This window comes from Ceratotherium simum, chromosome 2 (genome assembly GCF_057802395.1).
Source record: "Ceratotherium simum simum isolate JZ-2026a chromosome 2, ASM5780239v1, whole genome shotgun sequence".
In the NCBI taxonomy this organism is placed as follows: Eukaryota; Metazoa; Chordata; class Mammalia; order Perissodactyla; family Rhinocerotidae; genus Ceratotherium; species Ceratotherium simum.
Genome location: NC_141901.1, coordinates 34,111,451 through 34,128,846, shown reverse-complemented (window position 1 = coordinate 34,128,846; position 17,396 = coordinate 34,111,451). Strand labels below are relative to the sequence as shown.

Here is a 17,396-nt window from a genome sequence, read left to right as displayed (position 1 = left end):
AGTTGAGGATGTTGATGGCATGCTGATCCTTGCTTGGAAGGAGAATTTCTTTTGCTAATTAGGATCCTACAAGTTCTTGAATGGTATTTTAAAAGGAATTGGTGTAAATTATTCAACTGGACCAAAAAAGCTCAATTATATAAATTCAGAATTGTAAGTGAGAAAGGAAGGGAATGGAAAGTAATAGTTCAAAATCAGTTTGTGAGAAAAAGAGTTGGGATTTTAGTTAAACTAGGGTCCATATAAATAGAGTATGATTTAATGGCAAAAAGACCCACATGATATTAGGCCATTGGTGGAGGAATGATATCTAGAACATGGGAAGGAATTACCATGCTCCATCCTGTAATGGTCATACCACCTGAGAAGTACTGTGGCCAGTTCTGGACACCACCTCTGAGAAGCATATTGACAGAGAAGTGACCAAATATGCTTAAGGAACCTAAGACTGTGCTATAAAGAGGAACATGTGGAAGAAACTATAGCCTTGAAAAAGAAAGCCTAGGGTATGGGGTGGGGGATGTTAGATATCTTTGGACATTGGAGTAAGGCTTGCTTAGACTTGTTCTGAATAGCTGTGGAGTCCAGAACTAGTACTAAAAGGTGGGAGTTATAAAGAAGCACTTTTCTAGTTAAAACAAGGGGAAACTTAAATAGATAGGGTGATAGAGCTCTTCTAGTCACTGGAGGGACTGAGGGAGTACTTCCACCAAACAGGAATGTTGTTATGTGGATATTCCACTAATACAGTGGAGGAGTTGTAGGAGTTGAATTGAGATTCTGTATGGGGGTTGACTTGATTGAGATTCTGTGTAGGAGTTGAATTAATTGAGATTCTGTAAACTGAGGGGAAGTTCTTAACTTTGATTTTGTTTACAGTGAACTTTCCTAAGTAGAATTTTTGGCACCACGCTTTAAAGAATTAAAAAGTAAACACTTTTTTTAAAAAGTAAGTTTCAAAAAGAAAAAAAAACCTCTACAGTTATCGTCACATTCTTCATTTGGCTTCCCTACAAAACTGGTATTGTTTACAGCCTCTTTCATGTTTTCTTAAATACTCACCAAACTAAGTTTTCCTGTTTTAGTAGGACATTTCACTAAGCCTCTTACCTCATTTGTGGTAGGGTTTATACTGTTTGTGACCACTCTGGTAAACATTCTCTCTGAAAGATAGAACTGTAACAAAATGTAGCCTCAGTTGTAGAAAAAATAAATTTCACACAACGGCCAGAATTTGGTAGTACACCTTTGAAGAGTTTGCAGTATGCCAAAGTGCCACAGTGTACTGTGTGAGAACCACTGGATGGCAGTGATGCTGGGGGTGAAGAATTGAGAAGAATGGCAAATACAATAAGAGATCAGAAAAAGATTCTAGAGAGGCGTACCTGCTTTCTGTTTCCCCCAACACCACTTTGGCCAAATTTGGAGAGAAACTACTATATCCCCAAAGAACTCCTTTTCTCTTAGAACCACAGGGCCCTTAACTGTGACCCTCTTTCATCAGCCTTACTTTCCTCCTCCCTCTAAATAGAATCTGATGTCCTTTCTTTTGTGCTTCTCTACTGAGATTCCCTTTGTGTTGAATTTCAAGAAGGTTATGACTAGTGTAAATTATGTGAGTGGCATCATAAAATGAAGCACAGACACACGAAATATCTTATTGATGAGCCAAACATCTAAGCCCATGGTTAATGAGTTATAAGTGTTAAAAAACTATTGCAAACAAATAGGCATATTTGTTTGCTCCAAATACTTACGCCCATCAATAGGACATACACTGATGAATGAAAGTATTAAGGATAGTGGGGATAAAGAAGTAAAGAGGAAGTTTTTACATGTAAATAAAAATAGAAGTGTTTTTTAAGTAACTTTTGTTAGCTTTATTTGATAGCCTACTTTCTGGGATTGTGAAAGGCTAATGAATTTGGCTGTTGAAAAAGAGAATAGTGCCCATTTCATTTGCAGTAGTCCCTCATTGAAAACATCAGTTTGCAGCATCCAGGAGGACTTCTTATTTCAATTATCTGAGTTTAAAATTTGTTTGTACATATGTGGTACTTATTTCTACTTTATATACATACATAACATAATAATAGTTTTTAAAGCATATAGAATACCGACTTTATTTAAACAGTTTATAAATAAGGTACTTCTATACTCATAAAAATTATTTTCAAAATTGTTTTTCATATGTATAGGATGTTAAGCTAGAGATTTGACCACATCCATGTGCTGTTTTGACTTGCAGCTATGCCCAGCATTCTTGCTGTGTGCATGGACCTACAAAGGAATTCTGGTTTGTTTCAGAGCTACAGGTAGTATGCACATGTGTGACATATTTTTATTTCAATTATGGTTTCACATTTTTTATTTTCAGCATGTTGGAACAGGATTCCAGGAGAATGAAGCCTAGTGTGAACCCTGCAAATCAGAGGAGGCATCTTCTAGGATTTTCTGCTAAAGATGTGCAAGACACGTCAGATCCTGTCATCCAGAAAAACAACTACAGGTTAGATGGCATGTCTCTGTCTGTTAAATTGATTTAATGAAACTGAAACAGAGAATTGTATAGTATAACTTTACATCTAAATTGTTTATACACAGTTTTTTGTTGTTTTTTTTAATTTAATTTATTTTTTTTTAATTTTTTGTTTATTGCAGTAACATTGGTTTATAACATTGTATAAATTTCAGGTGTACATCATTATACTTCTATTTCTGCATAGATTACATCATGTTCACCACCCAAATACTAATTACAACCCATCACCACACACATGTGCCGAATTATCCCTTTCGCCCTCCTCCCTCCCCCCTTTCCCTCTGGTAACCACCAATCCAATCTCTGTCTCTACGTATTTGTTTATTGTTATTATCTACTACTTAATGAAGGAAATCATATGGTATTTGACCTTCTTCCTCTGACTTATTTCACTTTGCATAATACCCTCAGTGTCCATCCATGTTGTCACAAGAAATGATGAAATCCAGCCATTTATACACAGTTTTAATTAGTAGAGCAGACAAGTTACTCAGGTCATTAATAAATTTTACTGTTAAGACCAGTTCCAAGAATAAATTTACTTTTTGAAACTTTTCCCAGTTTTAGAATTCTTGTAGAGATGTGACCTTAACATCTCAGTTTGTGTGCATTAATATACATATTGAAAGACATACAATATATATACATTATATTGTATTAATGTCTTTAATATAGTTATTTCATTTATCTATCATATGTTTACACATATAATGTATCTAATATTTGTTACTGTATCATCTGTGATGGATATGATATGGTGGAATGATATGGCCGAACCTATTTGCAATCATTAGATAAAATCATTTATACTTGTTTATTGTGATTTTTGCTGAATCTCCCTCCATTGTTACAATTTAATACTGTCTTAGTAGGTGTCCATAGAGCTCGTCAATAGTAAAAGACTTAGAATTTTATGAAAATACAATTTCTATATTATGTTAACTAGAAGAAGGTTATAGTGGACATGTTCAAAGCTGTATACTTTTTTTCTTTTTTCTTTTGTGAGGAAGATCAGCCCTGAACTAACATCAATGCCAATCCTCCTCTTTTTGCTGAGGAAGACTGGCCCTCAGCTAACATCTATTGCCAATCCTCCTGGTTTTTTTCCTTTTGTCTCCCCAAAGCCCCAGTAGATAGTTGTATGTCATAGTTGCACATCCTTCTAGTTGCTGTATGTGGGACACTGCCTCAGCATGGCCGCACAAGCGGTGTGTGGGTGCGCACCCGGGATCCAAACCCAGGCTGCCAGCAGTGGAGCGCGTGCACTTAACCGCTAAGCCACGGGGCCAGCCCCAAAGCTGTATACTTTTTGATAAACATTTCCCTTTGTTATTTGGAATTTTTATTAGAGCCAAGTGGAGCTAGGTCTTTGACTAGCAAAGCAAAGGGAGGTCACAGTGTGACACCCATGGCACAGGAATTCTCATTAACTCTGGCTCCTTAACACTGTCCTTTACTTTAGTGATTTATTTGCTGAAGCTTTTCCTGTTGGTATAGAATGCTTTGCAAGCAGCCTAGAACTCTGACCATCTCAGGGTTAGTGTGGATCTGATTGTCTCCAGATTGGATGTTGGCTTAGATTCTCTGTTTTCTTTCCCCTTCAACTCCACCCAGACCCTTTCCTCGTATTTCTCCTATCGGACTTTTTTTTTTCTGAAGAATATTTTTGGCTGATAGAACAAAGCCAGTCAGCACAGATGTGCAGAAATCATTACTGGAGTTTATCACATGAAAATAAAATTATAAATCAGAAATGTATATTCAAAAGCAGTTTTGAACTTTTCTGATGGACTACAGCGTTTATATTTTTGTAGGTATGCACACCTGATTTTTAAAATAGCACATATGTGACAGATCTTTATTCTTGTCTTTTTTTAGTGTGGCAAACAGCCTCTTTTCATAGGCATTCAGAATTTACCAAGTACAAGGCAGAGTTTTTGTTCTTCTCCATCAACACTTCGTTTTAGGCTGATCTCCTTTTGTGCGTGCAGTTATTACCTGTGTGCCACCGTCTCTGTTTTGTTCCGAATAACTTAACCCTAACAGGCAGAAGAAAGGACTTCAAGAATGTTCCTGGTGCAAGTTGTAGGGTGGAATGATCTACATATCCTCAGCTGTTGCTTCTTTTCCCTAGTGTGTGGCATTTCTTTTCCCTTGTGTGTGGCATATGTAGAAGTCTATCACTTCTACCTTGAAGTTAGTTTTCCACTGTGCCAAAATTATTTTTGTCAAGGATGGCAGTGATTTCAGTGTTGCCAAATTCAATGGAAACTTCTGTCTTCATCTTACTTGATCTTTCCTCAACATTTGGCTGTGTGGATCACTCCTTCCTTGCAACATTCTTCTTTTGTATTGCTATATTTTTTAGTTTCCTCTTTTTTCACAGGCTGCTGCTTCACAGTCTTCCTTGCTGGCTTCTCCTCTATCCAAATCTCAAGGTTTGAAACTGTGAATTTTTAGTTTTCTGTGTGCCTAGGTGACTCATCCATCATTGAGCACACAATCCATGTCTCTATATCCTGATGACTCTCAAATTTATGTTTCCCATCCAGACTTCTCTTCTAAGTCTCCACACTCATATATCCAGTAATTTCTTTGACATCTCTATTTTAGCGTTTCAGACTTAACACACACACAGTGAAACTCTATGTCCTTCTCCCTGTTCCACCTCCAAGCACTTCTCTACAGCAGTCTTCCTCATTTCTGTTGCTTAAGCCAGAAATCCTGATTCCTCCCTTTCCATAAGTGCTGTTGATATTCTTTCCAAAAATTATCTTGAATTTGCCCACTGCCACCACCTTAGTCCATACTGCCTTCAGTTTTTGCCTGGATTACTATAGCTCTTTCCTAACTGGTCTCCCAGCTTCCCCTTTTGCCTTCATTGAATCCATTTTTGGTACAATGGTAAGGTGTAAATGTAAACTGAAATTTATCACATTTCTATTTAGCCCCCTTTTGTGGCTTCTCATTACTTTTAGTAATTCCTTATCATAATCTGGTCTCTCTCTTTCCAACCTTATCTTGTGCCTCCCTCACTTGCTCACAACTCTTCAGATGGTGAGTGGTCTTTAGGTTCCTTAAACCTGCTTTTTTTCCACCTGCCTCCATCTAGAACACTCTTCCCCAAGTTCCTATAGGGCTGGCTGCTTCTCATCCTTTAGGCCTTGACATAAATATCATCTCCTTTTCAGACCATTTTATCTAAAGTAGGTACTGACATTAGTTGTCTGTTTTAACCATTTGTTTCTTTTGTAGCTCTAACCACAGTTTGGATTTATTTTATGTGTTTTGTTTCTTGCATTTGGCCCATGTCCCCCATTAAGGTGTTTGAGGATAGAGACTTTATTTCTCTTGTTCCCTGTTGGATTCCTAGCACCTAGCACATTACCTGGCACACAGTTGGTATTCAGTAAATATTTGTTTAATGAATTAATGAAAAGTGTAAATCTAGCCATGTCCAATTTTATGTGTTTGTATTTTTCCTTTTTGGGTTTTAGTATGTCTAGTTTTCTAAATCCAAAGCATTGTATATAAATAAATTCAAGACACATCTAAGATTTCTTAATGAGAAAGGTTAAAATAGCAGCCTGAAGAGAATAATAGCAATAACGTCCCCAGCTCAAATTCTAATTTTCAACTCAGGTTTTGCTCCCTATGTCACACTCTGGATATGAATCCGTATGATATAGATCAGTGTGATGGTTAGGAAAGTATATTTTTTTAGGCTGATGGAATAACTGGTTAATGTCACTGTGGTGTTTGATTAGTGATTCAGATTCCTCCATGATGCTAAAATTTATATTTAGCTTTTCAATGCTCTCACTTTTCTCCTGTCAAGTATTTTATGCCTCCCCTCTCCCAACCACACATACTATTTTAAGCAGACTATTTGGTTTTATTATCACTGAATTGTGAATGACTATAAAACTGTAGTCCTGGTCACATAATACTGTCTTTTTTCCTGTCAATCAGTGGGTCTTTCCCCCAATTTTCCCCGTTATTGTGTCGCCTCCTGTGTTCCAGCAGCACTGTTTATGCCTTGAGCTCACTGAAGACGTGAACCATGTGTTATCATTGTATCCCTAGTTTCTGGTACATAATAATTGCTCAAAAAATGGTGGCTGGATAAATATGAATTACTATGATAATCTCTGTAGAAAATCAGAAAATGACATTTGTGCTGTATGGTCTATACTTCCCTCCTTTTCTATTACGTTTACTTTTATCTTGCAGTATGTCTATTTACTATATTTTTATTTCCATGAAAATTAATACTAGTGATGACTTTCTTATAGCAAACTTCTTAAGGATTTAAGATGCAAGGAGACACATTTTGTTCATGTTTATTTCAGATATGATCATTCTGTTTCAAATGACAAAGCCCTCATGGTGCTAACTGAAGAACCACTACTCTATATTCCTCCACCTCCTTGTCAACCCCTGATTAACACCACAGAATCTCTCAGGTGAGTCTTGTAGATTGTTGCAGATATATCTGAGTGGGTTCCTGTGTTTAGCTTTGGAACCTAGAAAGTATTCGTTCAGATTAACTAAGGGGCTAAGAGAATCTCTGAATTATTTATTGGATAACCATAGGCATATCAATTGTTGTCCATTTTCCCCACCAACCTGCTAGAGGTGATGAAGGGTCTATTTAATGTGATAGTATTGGGGTTGAGTACTTAAATATGTCTTATTTGAAAACTACAGAATGATATTAATATAAAAATTCAGGGTAATTGTTAGACTTGCGGATGATAACATTTACACCAGAAGGTACCTTTTTCTTCAAATTAGGAAAGTAATATTTTGAAGATATGTGATTCTGGAGACACTTTCCCCTTAGTATGCCTTTTCTTGTCTATTTTTCCCTTGAATTTTTCCCTCTGATTTTGGATCCTATCTTTCAACCTCAAAAACTGCTTCAGTTTTTTTGTGATAAGTAGTAATCAAGTATAGTTAAATAAGCATAGTCACAACTGCTTCACAAACTGCTCTAGAAAGGAAGCAGAATAAAGGGAAGTTATATTTGAACTAAGCTTTTTTTATTTCCAGTGTTGGAAAATTGGAAAATTTGGATTATAGTGCATTGAAATTTTTTTTTCCCCAGCAGTAGAGTACATTCTTTTCCTTCTCCCAAAAGTGCATGATTTTCAAAGGCTTGAATGCATCTGTTTGTTGCTAGGAGTCCTGTGACTTGTGAATTGCTCTCCATCGTCTCCACTGTTTCTGTGTACACAGCCCAAGAGCAGAAACAGGAAATACTTTTTTTGTGGAAAAACCTTTGCATCCAATATTTATATTTGGCAGGTGTTTAACTATGGTTTTCTTTGAATTTTGAGCTCATTATTGAGGAGGCTACCATATAAAAATTCATGTCTTATTAAAAACAACATTAAGTGTCTTAGTTTTTTCAAATCAAAAAGCAACGTTGAGTCATCAGGCACTTGGAATGCTCTTTGGAACCTATAAATATGATTAAATTCATTTTTAACCAAGGGGTGAGACATTTATTTCTATGAAATATGTTAATTAAGCTATTTTATAGGTTAAATCATGAACTTCGAGGGTGGGTTCATAGACATGAAGTGGAAAGGACCAAGTCGAGAAGAATGACGAATAATCAACAGAAAACCCGTATTCTTCAGGTTTGTTTCTGCTTGTCTTCAAACAATGTTTGGCGTATTTGTTGGAAGGCTTCCCCTTGCTGAGTTGCTCTCTTTCCTGGAAGAGTTGGGAAACTTGAACTTTAGCCATTTCCCACTGCCTCCTGCTGCTTCTGATGCAACTGTCACTGCCACTGAAGCCCTCCTCCCAGGTTTTATGGCACTAGATTAGGTTTTATAGCACTAGTATTTCCTGCTCAGGCATGGGGCTGTTTTCTGCTTTCTCCCTCATATTTGCTTTCAAGCCAGGGGTTTCTACGCATGGACATCTGTATCAAATGTTTTTGCCACAAATGGTATAATAAATGATACTATTTATCTCCTCTGTTCTTAGAGCTTTTCAAAAAGAGGACGTTGAAACATAGGATAGCTTGGAAGTGAAGGCAGATCTCCATGGAGGGCATTTTTGAACTTAGACTTGTAGCACTACAGGTTAAGGACAGCTCTTACTTAGAACCTGTTTAATTGGGCTTCCATCTTAATGTTGTTTGCCACAAAGCACTGTTTATAGTCATTCCATCATTCATCAAATATGTTTTACTACTTCTGAAGCACTTAGACTAGCAACTGGCACGTTGTAAGCTCCCAACAAACATTACCTGTGGTAGTAATAATGAGCCAGGTTCAGTTACAGACCTTGGGTATACAGTAGTGAGTATGATAAAATTCCTGCCTTCATGGAACCTACATTCTAGTGGGAGAGATAAATAATAAATGACTAAATAAATATACTCAAAATAAGAGATAAGTTCTCTAAAGAAAAAGCGTTGGATATTAGAGTTTGAATTGAGAGGTGAGTGGCTAGTTTAGATTGGGTGGTTAGAGAAGGCTTATCTAAAGAGATTCCACCTGAGTAAGGTATTGTCAAGGTAATTATTGCTAGCTGTTTAACAACTGGCCTCAAATTTTCAGTGGCTTTATGGAATAAAAATTTGTTTCTTACCCACGCAAAGTCTGATGTAGCCTCTCTAGGATGGCTTTCCTCCAAGCAGTGACTAAGGAATCTGGGTTCTTTCCACTTTGTGGCCCCAATAACTTGAAAGTCTTTGCTTCTAGCTTTGGGTGTTAGGGAAGAGAGAGCTTGGCAGATAATGTGAAATGTATTAGGGATCAGGCCTAGAGTTTAGCCAATTTTCAATTGGCTAAAACTCTGTCACTTTTCCTGGTCTCCTTTGCAGTGGGTTAGGAAAATCTAGTCTTCCTGTGTGCTCAGGAAGAAGAAAAGGATTTGATGAGAACATTGCTTTTCCGTAGGCAGAAAATGAAGGAGTAAACAATGTAAAGATCTAGGAGAAAATCTGGTGAAAGAGCTACCAGACAAAGGGAATAGCAAATATAAACACCTTCAGGAGGGAACAATTTGCATGTTTGAGGAACATCAAGAAGTTGAGTAAGGCTGGACTGTAGTGACAAAGAGGAGAGAAGTAGAGGATGACATCAGAGACAGCAGAGGCTAAATCTATCAAACTTCACAGTCTATGGTGAGAACTTTGGATTTCATCCTAGGTGTGAGAGGACAGCATTGAGATGTTTGAGCAGGGGAGTGACTTGATCCAATTTCTATTTTTTTTTTTTAATTGATGTTTTAATAGTTTTTAACATTGTGAAATTTTGGGTTGTACATTTTTGTTTGTCCATCACCATATATATGACTCCCTTCACCCCTTGTGCCCACCCCCCACCCCCATTGCCCCTGGTAACCACAATACTGTTTTCTCTGTCCATGTGTTGGTTTATATTCCACATATGAGTGAAATTACACAGTGTTTGTCTTTCTCCTTCTGGCTTACTTCACTTAACATAATACCCTCCAGGCCCATCCATGTCCCAGGCCCAATAATGTCCCATTGTTGCAAATGGGACTATTTTGTCTTTTTTTATGGCTGAGTAGTATTCCATTGTGTATATATATATATATATATATATATATATATATATATATATATATATATATACCTCATTTTCTTAATCCAATCGTCAGTCGAGGGACACTTAGGTTGCTTCCACTTCTTGGCTATGGTGAATAATGCTGCAATGAACATAGGGGTGCATAAGCCTCTTTGGATTGTTGATTTCAGGTCCGTTGGATAGATTTCCCAGTAGTGGGATGGCTGGGTCATAGGGCATCTCTATTTTTAATTCTTTGAGGAATCTCCATACCTTTTTCCATAGAGGCTGCACCAGTTTGCATTCCCACCAGCTGTGTATGAGGGTTCCTGTTTCTCCACATCCTCTCCAACATTTGTTGTTTTTGTCTTGGTGATTATAGCCATTCTAACGGGCGTGAGGTGATATCTTAGTGTCGTTTTGGTTTGCATTTCCCTGATGATTAGTGATGTTGAACATCTTTTCATGTGCCTATTGGCCATCTGTATATCTTCTTTGGAGAAGTGTCTTTTCATTTCCTCTGCCCCTTTTTTGATCGGGTTGTTTGTTTTTGTGTTGTTCAGTTGTGTGAGTTCTTTAATTATGGAGATCAACCCCTTGTCAGATGTACGTTTTGCAAATATTCTCTCCCAGCTGGTGGGTTTTCTGTTCATCTTGATTCTGGTTTCGTTTGTCTTATAGAAGCTCTTTAATCTGATAAAGTCCCACTTGTTTATTTTTTCTTTAGTTTCCCTAGTCTGAGTAGGCATGTCATCCGAAAAGATTCCTTTATGACCAATGTCAAATAGTGTGTTGCCTATATTTTCTTCTATGAGTTTGATAGTTTCAGGTCTCACCTTCAGGTCTTTGATCCATTTTTTTTTTGTGTGTGTGTGTGTGTGAGGAGGACCAGCCCTGAGCTAACATCCAATGCCAATCCTCCTCTTTTTTGCTGAGGAAGACTGGCCCTGGGCTAACATCCATGCCCATCTTCCTCTATTTTTTTATATGGGACGCCGCCACAGCATGGCCTAACAAGCCGTGCGTCGGTGCGCACCCGGGATCCGAACCGGCGAACCCCAGGCCGCCGCAGCGGAACATGCGCACTTAACCGCTTGCGCCACCGGGCTGGCCCCTTTGATCCATTTTGAGTTAATTTTTGTGAATGGCAATAGCAGATGGTCCAGTTTCATTCTTTTGCATGTGCCTGTCCAGTTTTCCCAACACCATTTATTGAAGAGACTTTTCTTTCTCCATTGTATGTTCTTAGCACCTTTGTCGAAAATTAGCTGTCCGTATATGTGTGGTTTTATTTCTGGGCTTTCAGTTCTGTTCCATTGGTCTGTGTGTCTGTTTTTGTACCAGTACCATGCTGTTTTGATTACTCTTGCTTTGTAGTATGTTTTGAAGTCAGGGATTGTGATGCCTCCTGCTTTGTTCTTTTTTCTTAGGATTGCTTTAGCTATTCGGGGTCTTTTGTTGCCCCATATAAATTTTAGTATTCTTTGTTCTATTTCTGTGAAGAATGTCATTGGGATTCTGATTGGGATTGCATTGAATCTGTAGATTGCTTTAGGTAATATAGACATTTTAACTATGTTTTTTCTTCCAATCCACGTGCATTTCTTTATGTCATCATCGATTTCTTTCAATAATGTCTTGTAGTTCTCATTGTATAGGTCATTCACCTCCTTGGTAAGATTTACTCCTAGGTATTTTATTCTTTTTTGATGCATTTGTAAATGGTGTTATCTTTTTGAGCTCTCTTTCTGTTAGTTCATTATTAGCGTACAGAAATGCAACTGATTTTTGTAGATTGGTTTTGTACCCTGCAACTTTGCTGTAGTTGTTGATTATTTCTAATAGTTTTCCAAGGGATTATTTAGGGTTTCCTATATATAAAATCATGTCATCTGCAAATAGTGAGAGTTTCACTTCTTCGTTACCTATTGGGATTCCTTTTATTCCTTTTCTTGCCTAATTGCTCTGGCCAAAACCTCCAGTACTATGTTGAACAGGAGTGGTGAGAGTGGGCAGCCCTGCCTCGTTCCTGTTCTCAGAGGAATGGCTTTCAGTCTTTCCACGTTGAGTATGATGTTGGCTGTGGGTTTGTCATAAATAGCCTTTATTATGTTGAGGTACTTTCCTTCTATTCCCATTTTGTTGAGAGTTTTTATCATAAATCCATGTTGTATCTTGTCAAATGCCTTCTCTGTGTCTATTGAGATGACCATGTGGTTTTTCTTCTTTGTTTTGTTGATGTGATGTATCACATTGATTGATTTGCGGATGTTGAACCATCCCTGCATCCCTGCTATAAATCCCACTTGATCATGGTCTATGATCTTTTTCATGTATTGCTGTATCCAGTTTGCCAATATTTTGTTGAGGATTTTTGCATCTATGTTCATCAGCCATATTGGCCTGTAATTTTCCTTCTTTGTATTGTCTTTGTCTGGCTTTGGTATCAGGGTGATGTTGGCCTCGTAGAATGATTTAGGAAGTGTTCCATCTTCCTCTATTTTTTGGAATAGTTTGAGAAGGATGGGTATTAAATCTTCTTTGAATGTTTGGTAAAATTCATCAGAGAAGCCGTCTGATCCTGGACTTTTATTTTTGGGGAGGTTTTTGATTACTATTTCAATCTCTTTACTTGTGATTGGTCTATTCAGATTATCCATTTCTTCTTGGTTCAGTTTTGGGAGGTTGTATGAGTCTAAGAATTTATCCATTTCGTCTAGATTGTCCAGTTTGTTGTCATATAATTTCTCATAGTATTCTCTTATAATGCTCTGTATTTCTGTGGTATCCGTTGTACTTTCTCCTCTTTCATTTCTAATTTTATTTACTTGAGCCTTTTCTCTTTTTTTCTTAGTAAGCCTGGCTAAGGCTTTGTTGATTTGTTTATCTTCTCAAAGAACCAACTCTTTGTTTCATTAATCCTTTCTACTGTTTTTTTGGTCTCAATTTCATTTATTTCTGCTCTGATATTTATTATTTCTCTCCTTCTGCTGACTTTGGGCTTTGTTTGTTCTTCTTTTTCTAGTTCTGTTAGGTGTAATTTAAGGTTGCTTATTTGGGCTTTTTCTTGTTTGTTAAGGTGGGCTTGTATCGCTATGAGTTTCCCTCTCAGGACCGACCGCTTTTGCTGCATCCCATATGGTTTGGTATGGCATATTTTCATTTTCATTTGTTTCCAGATAGTTTTTGATTTCTCCTTTAATTTTATCAATGATCCATTGGTTGTTCAGTAGCATGTTGTTTAATCTCCACGTTTTTGTCACTTTCCCAGTTTTTTTTTCATGGTTCATTTCCAGTTTCATAGCATTATGGTCTGAAAAGATGCTTGTTATGATTTCAGTCTTCTTAAATTTATTGAGGCTTGCTTTGTTTCCCAACATATGGTCTAGCCTTGAGAATGTTCCATGCATGCTTGAGAAGAATGTGTAGTCACCTGTTTTTGTTTGGAGTGCTGTGTATATGTCTACTAGGTCCATCTCGTCCAGTTTTTCATTTAAGTCTACTATTTCTTTATTGACTTTTTGTCTGGATGATCTATCCATTGACGTAAGTGGGGTATTGAGATCCCCTACTATTATTGTGTTGTTGTTAATGTCTCCTTTTAGGTTTGTTAATAGTTGCTTTATGTACATTGGTGCTCCTATGTTGGGTTCATATGTATTTATAAGTGATATGTCTTCTTGGTGGAGTGTCCCTTTTATCATTATGTATTTCCCTTCTTTGTCTTTCTTAACCTGTTTTATCTTGAAGTCTACTTTGTCTGATATGAGTATGGCAACACCTGCTTTCTTTTGTTTGCCATTAACTTGGAGTATTGTCTTCCATCCTTTCACTCTGAGCCTGTGCTTGTCTTTAGTGCTGAGATGTGTTTCCTGGAGGCAGCATATTGTTGGGTCTTGCTTTTTAATCCATCCTGCCACTCTGTATCTTTTGATTGGAGAGTTTAATCCATTTACATTTAGGGTAATTATTGATATATGAGGGCTTAATGTTGCTGTTTTGTCACTTATTTTCTGGTTCTTTTGCGTTTCCTTTGTTTCTTGTCCCATTTGTTTTGGACTGCCAATTCAGTTTGGTTGTTCTGTCTTATGACTCTTCTAGTTTTCTCTTTGTGTATCATATGTGATTTTGTTTTGATTATTTGTTTAGTGGTTACCTTGAGGTTTGTGTAAGAAATCTTGTGTATGAGATAGTCCATTATCTGATGGCCTCATATTTCCTTATCCTAAGTCAATTCAACCACCTTCCTCTTCCCCTTCTAATTCATTCTTGTTATACCTTATTCTATCTTCTGTTGTGGCTGTGTGTTTACAGTGATGAGGTTAAATTTATTTTTGGTGAATTCCTTCCTTTGATCTTTGATTTTAGTATTTAAGTGGTTGCTAACCTATTCCGGTAAAGATCTACTATTTTTCTGAGTTTATCTACCTATTTTTCTCCTTGCTCCAAGCTTTGTATTCCCTTTCTCTTCTTTTTTTCAGGCCTGAGAGCCTTCTTGAGTATTTCTTGTAGTGGGGGTCTCATGGCCATGAACTCCCTTAGCTTTTGTTTATCTGGAAGAGTTACTATTTCTCCATCATATTTGAAGGATATTTTTGCTGGATAGAGTATTCTTGGCTGAAAGTTTTTGTCTTTCAGTATTTTGAATATATCATTCCAGTCTCTCCTAGCCTGTAAAGTTTCTGTTGAGAACTCCGCTGAGAGCCTGATGGGAGTTCCTTTGTACGTTATTTTTTGTTTTTGTCTAGCTACCCTTAATATTGTTTCTTTGTCATTGACTCTGGCTAGCCTTACCACTAGGTGTCGTGGAGAGGACCTTTGCCTGTTGACATATTTAGGTGACCTCTTGGCTTTGCTTACTGGTATTACCTGCTCCTTCCCCAGATTTGGGAAATTCTCAGCTATTATTTCCTTGAATAGGCTCTCTGTTCCTCTTTCCCTCTCTTCTCCCTCAGGAATACCTATAATTCTTATGTTACATTTCCTAATAGAGTCAAATATTTCTCTGAGACTTTCTTCATTTCTTTTTAGTCTTAGTTCTCTCTCCCCTTCCATCTGGAGCATATCTGTATTCCTATCCTCTAAAATGCTAATTCTTTCCTCATATTGTCAGCTCTGTTCTTTAAAGATTCCAGGTTCTCCTTTATCTCCTCCACTGTGTTCTTCATCTCCAACAGCACTGATTGGTTTTTCTTTATGATTTCAATCTCTTTTGTGAAGAAACTCCCAATGTCATTGAATTGTTTGTCTGTGTTGTCTCGTATTTCGTTGAGTGTTTTTATGATAGCTATTTTGAAATCTCTGTTGTTTAGGTTATGGATTTCTGTGTCTTCAGGGTTGGTTTCTGGGTGCTTGTCATTTTCCTTCTGGTCTGGTGATTTCATGTATCTTTGCATTGTGGTTCCTGTGTTGTCTTTGTTTTTCCTCACCTTGGAAATCTCTGGTTGCAATTTCCACCCGCCACCACTGTGTGGTGGTAAAGGGCTGTGTAATCTAAGCCCCCTGCACTCTGCCCTGGTTTTTCCGCTGCTATGGGCGGGTCAGATTGCTTGGTCTGGTCTCCTGCAGATCGCTTGGTCTGGTCTGGTCGGCTGAGCTGCAGGGTCTGGTTTGCGGGGAGGAGGGGGCTCTCTCTTTTGCCCTCTGGGTCCCTGGTGTGTGGGGCTTCTCGTTCCCCCCTCGTTATCTGCTCTCTGGGGTGCTCAGATGTTGATGGTAGCCCTGTGGCTTTTCTGAGTCCTCTGTGTGGGAGTTTCCCACTGGTTGAGAGAGCCCGAAGAGCTACGGTTTCCCCGCAGAGGGCCGCCCCTCCCCCCTCTCTGGGAGCCGCACGGACAGGATCGCTGATCTGATGGGGAGGGAGAGGAGTTCTCCTTACCTCTCCCCATTTCCTCCGGGGGCCCAGCACGTTCCACTCTCAGATGTGCAGCAATGTGGATCTTTCCGATCTTGCTTTTCACTGTCTGGGATTTGGTTGTTGGTCTGTGACTGTTCCTTTTGTTGTATCTTATCGGGAGAAGAGTTCACGGGAAAGCTCACTCCGCCATGACACTCTCTAATTTCTGTTTTTAAAAGATCACTCTAACTGCTACACAGAGTAGAGAATGGCAGGGAACATGAGTCTAAGTAAAGAGACCAGTTAAGAAGCCATTTCAGTAATCTAGATGAGAGATCATTGCAGCCCATAGAACCATGGCAGATGTGAAGGTGGAGGAAAGTACTTGAAGACCAAATATATTTGAAAGTAGACTGAATAGAAATTGCTGGTGTAAAATAAAAAGGAGTCAATGATCATTCCTATGCCTCAGCTACTGGATGAATGGTGATGCCATTTACTGAGACGAGACTGGGCAAGGAGGAGTTGGAGGCAGGAATCAGCAGTTTTAGAGATGTTAAAGTTTGGTATGACTATTAGACATTAAAGTAGAGAAGTAAAGTGGACAATCAGATATCCAGGTATGTAGTTTAGAGGAGAGGTTGAGACTGGAAGTTTATTTGAGATCATATCACCTAGGGAGAAAGTAAAAAGGAAAGAAAAGAGGTGAGGAACTGAGCCCTGGGCCAGCTCCAACTTAGAGCTGAAAGAGAAAGGATAATCAGCACTTGAGAAGGGAGAGCAGTGGCTAGGAGAGTGCCTTGAGTAGGATAGGAGAAAATGTAGGATAGTAGTGTCCCAAAACCCAAGCAAAGAAAGTTGTTTTTTTTGTGTGGGAGGAAAATCGGCCCTGAGCTAACATCTGCCAATCCTCCTCTTTTTTTGCTGAGGAAGACTGGCCCTGGGCTAACATCCATGCCCATCTTCCTCTACTTTATATGGGATGCCGCCACAGCATGGCTTGACAAGCGGTGCGTTGGTGCGTGCCTGGGATCTGAACCGGCGAACCCTGGGCCGCCACAGCAGACCACGCACACCCAACCGCTTGCACCGCCGGGCTGGCCCCCCAAAGAAAGTTTTTTAAGAAGGGGCTGTGATTAACTGTTACAAAGGCTAAGAGAGATTGATTAAGATGAGGACTGAGAAATTCCCATTGGATTTGATTATTAGAACTTGTTAGTGACCTTGACAAAAGTCATTCATTGGAGTGGTGATGACAAAAGCCTGATTGATGTGGATTCAGGAAGTAATAATAAATGAGGAAGTGGAGGAAATTATTTCAGGATGATCCCTCTTAATGGGAACAGAGAAATGGAATAGCTATACAAATCAAGGAAGAGGTTTTATTTTTGGATAGGATATATTTCACCAGATTTACATGTTTATATGCTAATGGAAGTACCTTTAGCTATTTGATTATTTGGAG

The 17,396-nt window shown here is 38.4% G+C and overlaps 1 protein-coding gene across 2 annotated transcripts in view; it reads left to right on the top strand.

The window, feature by feature from the left end:
- ATF6 (activating transcription factor 6) overlaps window positions 1–17,396 on the top strand; it is a 214,681-nt gene that overhangs the window by 74,582 nt on the left and 122,703 nt on the right. For both annotated transcript variants that reach the window (XM_014783280.2, XM_004424822.3), the window contains exons 10-12: window positions 2,378–2,509; window positions 6,895–7,008; window positions 8,091–8,190. In XM_014783280.2, the coding sequence (XP_014638766.2) occupies window positions 2,378–2,509; window positions 6,895–7,008; window positions 8,091–8,190 (346 nt within the window). The remainder of the gene's footprint in view (window positions 1–2,377; window positions 2,510–6,894; window positions 7,009–8,090; window positions 8,191–17,396) is intronic.